Here is an 11,553-nt window from a genome sequence, read left to right as displayed (position 1 = left end):
ATAATTATATATAATTTCAGAGTCATAGCGGTGCTAGTTTCAACTGGTGTTAAATAGAGAGAAATGGTGAATCTGAAAAGCTTTCCAAAAGCAATGACTCCGTTTAAGTGCTGCAAAAGTTAATTAACAATTTCTTATTAGGGATTTATCACTATAAAGAAAATCTAATTATTTCACATTTGTTAACAGTATATGAAGTTTGCAAATTAAACCTTGTTTCAGTTTAAAAATATTTAACTGATTAGCATTCATTCTTTGTAGCCCCATTTTCCCCACATTCAATAATAACCCTTCAATGAAAGTACAAATTATTGTTATTTCTAACATTTATTTGACTTTTACGGGCCATTTCCTAGATATACATTTTTACACACGTGACTTGGATTTCCTTGAATTACATTACTGACAATATGCCTTACTATTGGACAAAGCTAACCCTTTTCTAAGCAGTAAATAACTGAGGGGGTCTATTTTAATTATCTGGACAGCATAAGATTTAATAACCACTGGCTGTATTTACCCTTTCCTTGCTTCCTGTCTACAGAAGTCATGTAACAGTGTGTCCTTTCAGTTCTCTCAACCTGCTTCAAGGTGTGTGAAAGGTCAAACTATCACATGATTTCTCTAGTAAAAAAAAAAAAAAAAAAGTTGACCCTTTTAACATCACCATATAAACTAGAAATACATTTTAAACAGGTCCAATTAATTGTGAAATGTAAGGGTAGCAGTGACCCAGTGAGGGTCTGGAACCAACTCTCAAGTAATGTTGTTGAAGCTGACACCCTGGGATCTTTCAAAAAGCTGCTTGATGAGATTTTGGGATCAATAAGCTACTAACAGCCAAATGAGCAAGATGGGCCGAATGGCCTCCTCTCGTTTGTAAACTTTCTTATGTTCTTGTATCAATAAAACGGTAGGCTACTGCTCATCTTCAGTAATCAAGTAGGTAAGCCACACTGCATGTGTGCTGTCACTTAAGTGAAATCATAACTGTTTGCAAACGTTACCTTTTTATATAAATCTAAAATTATATTTGCACAATCTACTTTTATCCACGTGTAACATTTCACATTTGGATACTGCACATTCAGCTCCAGTTTTGAGTCCTCTTTGATTTTTGATGTGTAAATTAGACTAAAAAAATGTGCACAACAAAACGTCATGACATAATCAATTAAATATCGATTAAATATTAATTAAACATTAATTTAATATGCAATTAACTGCTGGCCTTGCCCTAAGGCCGGCCCTGGGCACGTATATCAGGCTTATGTCTTCGTGTGATTACGTCACCCACCAGCCCTACTGCTGCCGCCCCCCGTGCACGCTACAATATATTGTTAGCAAATCTCATCGCAATAACGTCAGATCGACGTAAAATGACAAATACGTGATTTAATAAAAATACATGTGTAAATAATTGTAAATTGTACATTTGAAACAACAATTTGTACCGTTGTTTTTATTTAATGAATTTACATTACTGACGTATTATGTTTTATTTGAAATGAATGGCATTAAAGTAATAAGCACCTTATAATTAATTATATAATGTTTTAGTAACATAAAAAAGCTTGCCCTACCAAATATGACTGCACACATTTGAGCAGGCTTGCAATATCTAATCTCCCGCAGTCTACATTGCCTCTGCACACTCTACTTTTGGTGACCCATGGAAGTGATTACTCATGCAGTTGATCGACTTCCTGTAAAGGGATAGGCGGTTCTCAGAAAAGAAGGTGCCGCATCGGTCTTGGTGAGAAATAATAATAATAATTTGTAGTGTATGTGGTGGTTTTTTTTTTGTAATTAGTTTTGAAAAGTTAGATCGAAAAAGCTACCCTGAATTATCGCCACTACGTTTATTACCGACATATGTGTAAATCGTAGAACATAAGACCCAATCTTCCAAAGACCGAGGCCTTGTTTCTGTTGTGATGTGTTGTTTTTATTTATTATTAATTGACTTTTCATACAATGTTTTACCATATTGTTCTAGTCTTTGCAGACTCCTAGTCTGTGCTGTTTAATGTAAGGTCGCTGCGTGTTTATTATATTGCACGATTTAATACATTGGTAATGTCCTGAATTGATACTGCTCCTAAGTGTAAGTTGAAATTGTTTTTGTCTCTAACCTGAATTACAGTTACGGAAATTCAGGTGAGTTTAACAAGCGTGTTTTATATTTATTATAAATACGTTACGTAAGTCGGTCACTGTAATGTGTGCACTAAGTATTAAATATTATATTGTACCGGGTTTTGTTTTATTCACGCTTAAATTAGAGCTGGTTCTCAACATTTAAAATGAAGCTTCAAGCTAATTTTACTTGAATCTGCTGCCTTCTGTTTATTTATTCTAACGATTTATTATAAATTACTCTCCGTTTGTAGGTCGTATGTTAGTATTTCTAATTGACAAAAAAGTTTCAACAATGGTTGTTGCCGATATTAGGTCTGAAGAGACAATGATTTCTTTCCACTATCCAAATTATTGTTATTATTATAAGAATGCATTGCTTTTCTGCAATAGAAGTTTACAGTAAACCTGTACCAACGGTTTACCTGTGGTATAGCTACTTGCACAAACTAGTCTAGTGCAGTGGTTTCAGGTTGAGAACAATCAGTATTTAAACCAAGTTTGCCTACTTAATTCATTTAAAAATTCCAAATGTATTAATTGTTATTCTTCAAAAACACAGCTGTGGTTGCAGATTTTCAACAGTTAAATTCGTTGTATCCAAAATGGCAACTGGCCGGATTGGTTATCTACCTTATGCTTATGATGAGTGTATAAACCCATTGTGGTTTCTATAGTTGTTTAAATCGTTTTTAGTTTTTATTTTTCACACAAGAAAGTTTGTTTGTACAGTACCAAAAAGTGAAATTTATCTTAACAAAATGTGGTAGCAGAGATCCATTGTTACCTCTGCTAAAGATCTGTCAAACTATAACTGGGTTAATTTCCTGTGGCTGCTTATGTTCCTCCAGGTTTCATTTTTGATATCTTGTGTTATTTTTTTTTTTTTTTTTTTATTTGACCAGCTATAGTGTAAGAATATATATGGTACACTTGTCAACCCCACTAAAGTTTACTGAAATTTGCTGCTTACTGGTGCAGTTTTCTATTTTTTTTTTTTAAAAGATTTTTTTATGTCTGAAATTGGTTCTAGTTTACAAATTCAGAGCAAGTATGAAAGTCAATATCAACTCCTTAACGTTCTTTTGTGTTTCATTGTAGGCATAAAACAAAGGTACCAGTTAAATTAAAAGGAATAATGGGTAAGTAGATTTTTTAGATCAGGATCTTATGGAAATATAATGCCATGTCATTTATTTGGAAATGCATACTGTAAGAAATATTTTGAATATTGCCAAAAAAAGAGCAACTAGATCTGCAATAATATTGACTTTTAGCAGAACTGCAGCCTGATACAAAATTTTCAAAGGTGCACACTCTAAATTTGCTGCTCCTACATTCAGCCCTTCTCTCCTATTTCTGCCACAGTCAGTTACTGATTGTTGTGTAACTGAACGTTTGCCAAGATAGTCAATGTAGTAAAATCAGTTTCTTGCAAACTCTCTCCCCCCCCTCCGCCCCCCACCAGATGGGGAAGAAAAGGCTTATGGAGGCTGTGAAGGCCCAGATGCTATGTATGTAAAGCTGATTTCCTCAGATGGCCATGAATTCATCGTGAAGAGAGAGCATGCTTTGACTTCTGGAACCATCAAAGCCATGTTGAGTGGCCCTGGTAAGTACAGTACTCTCCAGCTAAGAGAACACCCCTCGAGAAGCTAGCAAAGTGTTCTCTAAGATGGAGTTAGCCACCAGACACAGTATGAATTAATAAATAAATACATATATATTACTTGTCATGATGTATGTGTATCAACATATGAAATTAACTGAAAGGTATAGGGTACTCCCCAGGCATTTTTAGCCAGACGCGCTGACCGCAAAGTGGCTGTCGCTTCCCGCCTTAAAAAAACCTGATCCGCCCGTTTTGCAGAAGCTACTGTGCCTTTAACCGCCTAATACTATATTTGCACTGTCTACTTGATTATTTTCAGATATTATCAATCTGTCCATTTTTTGTCATTATTGTACTGTAAGGTTATATATAGTACATGATAGCTATACAGATGCACCAAAAAAAAGCGTATTCCTTTTGTTGTGATATTGTAAAAAAATATCTACCCAGACTCTTGCAAGAGAGATTGGGGTTTCATGTATAGAGGCTGTACGCCTTTAAGAAAGGCATGATGGGATATCAGCTGTACACTTGTCAGCTGACATACAAATGCTTAATATGCAACAGTTATGATGGTGACCAGATGTGTGTGAGTATAGTTGTGTAAAAAAAAAAAAATGGTTAAAATGAACAGTTGCATTCAAAAAATGTGGAACAGCGAAAAACAAAAATGGACATGCATTAACAAAATGCCCTGAAAACTATTTAAATGAAGCAATAAGCTCAATAATTAATCTAAAAAGGAAGTGAAAAGGTCACCGTTTTTTTTTTTTTGTGAACTCCAATAAACTTACGTTATCTTTCCCCATTTCAATCGTAGAGTGCCTGAATAAGCACGGTAATTTACCATAACAAAAAAGTCAAGAAAAAAGAGCAACCAGATATAGTCAACGAAAGACAACACATTATTCAAATTCTTTGTCGTGTTATATATTTAAGGTAAGGCAATTTAATTTTTCCATTCCCAGCTATGCAGTTCTGCTGCTTGGCTGTACAGAATTTCTGGAGAGAACCCTGAGGTAAAAGCAAAACAATCGGCAAGTGTATGTTAAATAAACTAATTGGGGCTTCTGGTTTTCGGTTTTAACCGATTAAAACACAGATACAAAAAAATGTAATCCGTGGATAGCCAATAAACACGGAAAAACTGTGGAAATGGTTAATCAATTCATGTTCACTTTACCCTTTTCCCATTAAAAAATAAAACCTACTACAAAAATAATAATAAATACATTTCCCAGTGCTGCTGGGGAATGTCTCACCTTCCTGATTTGTATCTATCATTGATTTGTTCTGAATACTTTAAACCCGCCCCAACTACTGAGTGACAGCACATTCCTACATTTCTATTGGAGAATCAGCTTGCAAGATTTAAAAATGCCTACACACAAACCCCAGAAGAATGTGCCCGTGACCATTGGGATTCCGTTGTGGAAGACTGCAAAGAAAAGAAGGTACAACAGTGCAGATACTGTTGCCTTACTACTATACATATTTTGACCCCAAAAACACTAATTTCATACAGTATATCAAAAACAAAAGCCACCCCCCCCCCCCCAAAAAAAAAAAAAAAAGATTTCCATAAAACTCAGTAATGGCTAAAAAATAAGCACTGAAAAATACAATTAATAAAAACTAAAAAACAGAAGCCCTAACTGTAATACAGTAACAGACAAACTACTGTTAATAAAACTAAAGCAAAACAACACGGTCAAAAAGCTTAAATCTCTATGTACAGTGCTCCCTAGCTTTAAGGCTGCCAAATATAATGTGCCTCGGATATAACCCTCTTACAGCATGTCCCCATAATTCCCTACACTAGTGATTCATGCAGTATTTCTACAGTAAATACAGTACCGGTGTTCAAACTATAAACAATTTTTCAGTCTAAACATCAATTTCTGTTTCTCCCTTTTGATACAGTATCTGAACTGAAGAAAAGCTGCACTGGGACTTTATAACACAGACATCTTATTCAGCATTCATTTTATAGCTAAATAAATATTCGGCCTATTATGTGGTTGTCTTTCCTAATGTATTGACTTTTTTGCTGTGAGAGTAGCTGCAGCTTTCTCCAGGAGACGAGACGCTTCAGCCCCGCTCCGGTAACCGAACCTGGGGCGAGCCCATTCCCTCTCCTGACCCGCTGTCCTTCTCGCACTTGGTTTGCTTGTCTATTGCTTCAAGCTGACCTCCCGAACTCCATTTAGCCAGGCTATATATCGTTTAAAAACTTCTAATTAAAATGATCCATGAGTGGGAATGTTGCCTTATTTTTTGAGAGAGGCAGAGAGACTACACCCCCTTGAACTTTTTTCACATTTTGTTGTATCAATGCCTCAGAGTTTCATGCATTTAAATGAGGATTTTTTTCCCACTTATATATACACCATACTCCACACTGTTAAGGGGAAAAGTTTTTATTGACAAAAATGTTATATAAAAAATACAAAACTGAAAGATCATAATTGGATAAGTCTCCATCCCCTGAGTTAATACTTGGTGGAAGCACCTTTGGCAGCAATTACAGCTTTGAGTCTGTTGGGATAGGTCTCTAGCAACTTTGTACACCTAGATTTGGCAATATTTGACCATTCTCCTTTACAGAAGTGTTCAAGCTCTGTCAAGTTTCGATTGGATTTAGGTCGGGGCTCTGACTGGGCCACTCAAGGACGTTTACCGTTTTGTCCCATAGCCACTCCAGTGTAGCTTTGGCTGTGTGCTCTGTGCACTTTTTTACACAGAGAATCGTGAGGGTCTGGAATCAACTCCCCAGTAATGTTGTTGAAGCTGACACCCTGGGATCCTTCAAGAAGCTGCTTGATGAGATTCTGGGATCAATAAGCTACTAACAACCAAACGAGCAAGATGGGCCGAATGGCCTTCTCTCGTTTGTAAACTTTCTTATGTTCTAACCTATAGGAACTGCTGAATTTATCCTGGAATCATGTGAATCAGTACAATTTAACACAGGTGGAGGCCACTTGGTGTGTAAATTTTGAAAGTGATTGGTTAGACCTGAGCTTATTTAGGATTGCTATTACAAGGGGGGTGGTGGACACTTATCCAACCAAGCTATTTTAGTTTTTAGTTAATTAATTTTCTACAAATTTCTAGAATAGTTTTTTCACTTGGAAGTTGTGGGATAGATGTGTAGATAAATAATAATTTAAAAAAAATAAAAACAACCTTATAATGCATTTTAATTCCAGGCTATAAGGCAACAAAAGGTGAAAAATTTGAAAGGGGGTGTAGACTTTCTATATGCACTGTGTATATATGTATTACATATTACGTGTTGCTTTATGCAGGGTTAATTCATAGAAAGTTACATTTTTGCTTCACTATATGTGCATTATAGGGAGGGAGTTAATTTATTTTGTATTTTTGCTAGATGAGTGTTGTGTCCCACGGCGTCCCCCCTCCTCTGTTTATAATGCTGTCAGTTATAACGTTCATATTGTGACACACCCCCAACCCCCCCCGGCACGAAACCTGCGTTATGGCGAGGGAACACTGTACTGTGAAATTAGCAGACGGGTGTGTTTCAGTCTATCGCAATGGCAGAGGCAAAAATAATGACCGTTACTTAGGGTTAACTTAACGTTAATAAACTGTTAAACTAAATTAACACAGCACCCCTACACACGTTACAAAATGCAGCACCAATATACAAGACATGCAGATTATTTAACTGAATGGTGAAGCAAATCGCCAGAATAGGAGACACCAAATTGTTCTGCGACTTGTGTCCGATTCAGGCTTTTTAATAATTTTTAAGCTTGAATAATTTCCGTTTTTGTGTAGCAAGAAAAACGGTGGCGCATTTTGCCGTTTGTTTACGTGCCATTTTGTAGCAATGAGGTGCACTTATGGAAATCCAGAATACAAAATAATTCAATGATATAACGGCGGTTCTGGAAAGATTTAATAAATCAAATAAATTTAATAAACCAAATCACACTAGTGATGACAAGTCGCTTTTTTACAAAACAATACTGTATCCATTGTGAACAAATCGCTATTGTTGCCAAGAAGATGTTCTTTAAAGCGAAGTTCCTGTTCCTTTAGCCAGAGCATTTACAATGAGGACAAATCTGTTTGACCACAAGGGTGTGCCCTTACGTGAAGTGTTCTTTTAGGAGGTGTTCCTATACGCGGAGACCACTGTATGCAGGAAACGATCAGAAAAAGAAAAAACAAACCAAAAAAAACTTTCAAATTGTTTAGTACTATACAAAACCATATGCCATCAGTAGATAATTGGTCATTAGTAGGGGTGTGCGAATTGTTTATCCAGTAATCTATTGGAATTAGTCCATTTTGTAAATCTTAACTACTAAAATATGAATCTAATGTAAAAATATTGATTATGCTGTTTTGACCACCTAATGTTTGTTGTAAATAAAATACTGTATCTTGCCTCAACTCCATGCACTCCAGAAATATTACTTCAGAAAGCCTTTTTTTCAAGATTTCTGATTCAGAGTTTCTTGTAGTAGTGCTTCCTCTACAGCTTGAATTAGACATTTTGCAAGCTGTACAAAGATAGGCCAATTTAATTCTTAAAACAGTCGATTTAATTGGTTTATCGATGCACTTTTAGGGCTTTTTCAGTTTTTTCATGTATCCTTCTGTAAGTACAAAATAGTTCCTATGCTTTGTCTTTAGAAACTACAAATTTGCTGGAAAAACATATTAATGCTGAGTAATTGTGTATAACTGCAGTTTAAATGTATTTTCCTGTAGTGGCCCATACCATAACATATATATATATATATAGGATATACCCAATATAGATCTATATAAGTATATAGATATTATATATATCATATATATATATAAGCTTATGGATTAAGATATTCTTTATAAAGAAATGGAAAAATATTCTAACAAATATTTTTTTTGACATGGTAATGACAAAAATACCTTTCATTGGAGACAGATAAAAGGCAAGCATGTCATTCTGAAATGCCTCGCTTAAACAGTGCCCAAGTTACTGCAAACGTTGGGGTGATTTTTAGATAGATTTTATATGTGATTTAATTTTTTTGCGACTTCCTATTATGTGGAATGTAGTAAACGAGAACCAGAACGGTGAGTTTTTTCACCTTCGTTTTACAACGGCATTTCCGTGTTTTGTTTGAAGTGTTTAAAGGTACATTTCAGTTTATTTGCTTAAGCTACAAAAAGGCACAAGTAAATCTCATGTTATTGCTTTATGAAAACGTGTATATGACTGCTGGTTACTGTGAAGAAACAGCAATGGCAAGGAATGGAAAAAAAATAATGCAGTGTCAACTTTATGTACTCAGGAATAAACAAAACAACGTTTAACTTGAACTGATGTTCGACATCATTTGTTTTGTAGTTAATTCACTGGGGTAAAGTAAGGCCTACACTATTTTTTACTCCTGGTATATTGTTCTATTTTAACATGTTCCATATTGTATGGTCTTGCTGTAAGATAAAGGCACGCACACAGGGTCCACAGCCACACCCCCTGCACTTGCTGCTATGCTGTCTCTGTCTGCGTTCTGTGCAATATAATGGCTTTTGTTACTTTTTCAAGACGAACGAATATTTAAATTGAGTGAATATCCGAACATGAAAATCTTGTGTTCAACCCAGCACTAAATTATATAACCATTTACTTAAATGGTTTACTTAAATGTTTTATACACTTTGCACCTTTTATTTTTTTATTCCTCCAAACGCGCTGCTTTTGTCTCTTCTCAGCACAAGTTTGACTCAGAGCATCAGGTGAATAGCTGGTAGGTGAGGCAGAATGTCACTCAGATCAGTCAACCTGAACAAAACTGCTCACTGCATTATAATACACACTGATATCTGCAAATACCGAAATGTTTAACTTTTTATACCTTGTTTTCTGAAAATATGAACCTAAGATTTTATTTTTATTTATTTTTGTCATATGTGGGGCTTTACAGTAACTATTGTGATGCTCGAAGAGATTGAGGTTTTGAGATTTTAAAGAAAATAAATCCAAGGAAGTTGATTATATCACTGTTTCACTGATCTTTTACATCTATTTTAGTTTTGTTTGTAAACTCTTCTACCCCATCACCTGTGCCCCAGGGATGCTTTATTTGTGTTCACCAAAAATGCATTTCTAGTTTAACATTTGGTTTAAAATGTTAAATTTGTAAACTTTACAAACTATGTACTTTTTTTTTTTTTTTTTTTTTTTCCTTATTATTATTATTCTTCTGTTACAGGTCAGTTTGCTGAAAATGAAACAAATGAAGTAAATTTCAGGGAGATCCCGTCTCATGTCCTTTCCAAAGTGTGCATGTACTTTACCTACAAGGTTCGCTACACCAACAGCTCCACAGAGATCCCCGAATTCCCCATCGCACCTGAGATCGCACTGGAACTGCTGATGGCTGCTAACTTCTTAGATTGTTAAATTACTTAATAAATTATATTGAAAACATGTTTAGGTTTTCTTTTCCTCTTGTTTTTAAATAGTATTTAATTGTTTGCTATTGGAAGATTTCATGTAAAGTTGAATATGCAATAGAATGTCTGGGTGTAAAGTATAAAACATATGAAAAAATACTTTGTATGATGTTTCCACCATTTTCTTAGTAAAATATGAATAATTGAGAGACAATTTGGGACAGTTTTTCATTAAGCAAGAGTTGCCGTTTTCATTCGTCAGTGGTGGAAACACAATACGCAGTGTTTTTTTTCTTTTAATTGTTTTTTCGTGGGACGAAGCACCTTCTGTTTGTTGGAATTGATTGAGGCATCTTTGTAGAGCTGGTATTTCTGTTTTCTACTCATATATATATATATATGTACACAAACATACATACGTACATGCACAGGTAGTGCACAAAAAAATGGAAACACCTGGGTAAATGAGGGACACCAAATATATTGAAAGCAAGGACTTCCACACAGGTGTGGCTAATGCGTTTAATTAAGCAAATAACATCCCAGCATGCTTAGGGTCATGTATAAAAATGCTGGACAGGCCTGGTTGCCTATAATTATTGTTAGCATAGCTGCAAGAGGGGTGACTTGGGGTGCATTTGGCAGGAGCTTCAGTGACCAAGACAGCTCAACATGCTGATGTTTCACAAGCAACAGTGTCTAAGGTGATGTTGGCATGGAACGCTGAGGGAAAGACATCATCATCAGCAAAGGGTAACAGTGGGCGGAAACGCATACTCCAGTATCGTGATATTCATGCTTTAATTCAAAGTGCAAGGCAAAACAGGCGAGCAACTGCAGATCAATTGACTGCAAATTTCAACCTGGGGCGCGAGCAGCCAGTTTCATCAAAAACGGTCCGCCGAGAACTCCACAGAGTGGGATGCCGTAGTCGGGTTACAGTGCACAAGCCGCTCATCACACCTGGCAATGCACGTTTGCGAGTCCCGTGGTGCAAAGAGCACAGTCAATGGACTACCGAGCAGTGGAGAAATGTGATATGGTCAGATGAATCCTCCTTCACCATGTTCTCGACAAATGGATGAGTACAAGTGTGAATTTTCCTGGCATGATTGGGGTGCACTAATTCCCTTAGAAGGCAAGGTCAATGCTAATCGCTACTTAATGGTACTGAGTTATGATCTTCACCATGTTGCAGCATTTCATTTCAGTATCTTCCGGGATGAAAATGCCCCTATCCACAGAGCACATGTTGTCGCCCAGTGGTTTGATGAGCATGTTATCCATATGTCACGACCTCAGCCACCAGATATGAACCCAATCGAGTATTTATGGGATATTCTGGAATGGCACCTGAGACAGCTTTTTCCACCTCCATC

General features: G+C 36.0%; 1 protein-coding gene across 1 annotated transcript; it reads left to right on the top strand.

Moving 5' to 3' along the window:
• The first annotated feature begins 1,686 nt into the window (after positions 1–1,686).
• LOC121314358 (elongin-C) lies at positions 1,687–10,210 on the top strand. Its single transcript, XM_041247518.1, has 4 exons — positions 1,687–1,756; positions 3,241–3,281; positions 3,608–3,751; positions 9,991–10,210. Exons 2-4 carry the CDS (start codon positions 3,278–3,280, stop codon positions 10,179–10,181), a joined length of 339 nt encoding a protein of 112 aa, XP_041103452.1. The 5' UTR covers positions 1,687–1,756; positions 3,241–3,277; the 3' UTR covers positions 10,182–10,210.
• Positions 10,211–11,553: the final 1,343 nt, after the last annotated feature.

Source organism: Polyodon spathula, chromosome 4 (genome assembly GCF_017654505.1).
Source record: "Polyodon spathula isolate WHYD16114869_AA chromosome 4, ASM1765450v1, whole genome shotgun sequence".
Lineage (NCBI taxonomy): Eukaryota > Metazoa > Chordata > Actinopteri > Acipenseriformes > Polyodontidae > Polyodon > Polyodon spathula.
The sequence above is the reverse complement of the archived record's forward strand: the minus strand, read 5'-3'. Positions and strand labels throughout refer to the sequence as shown.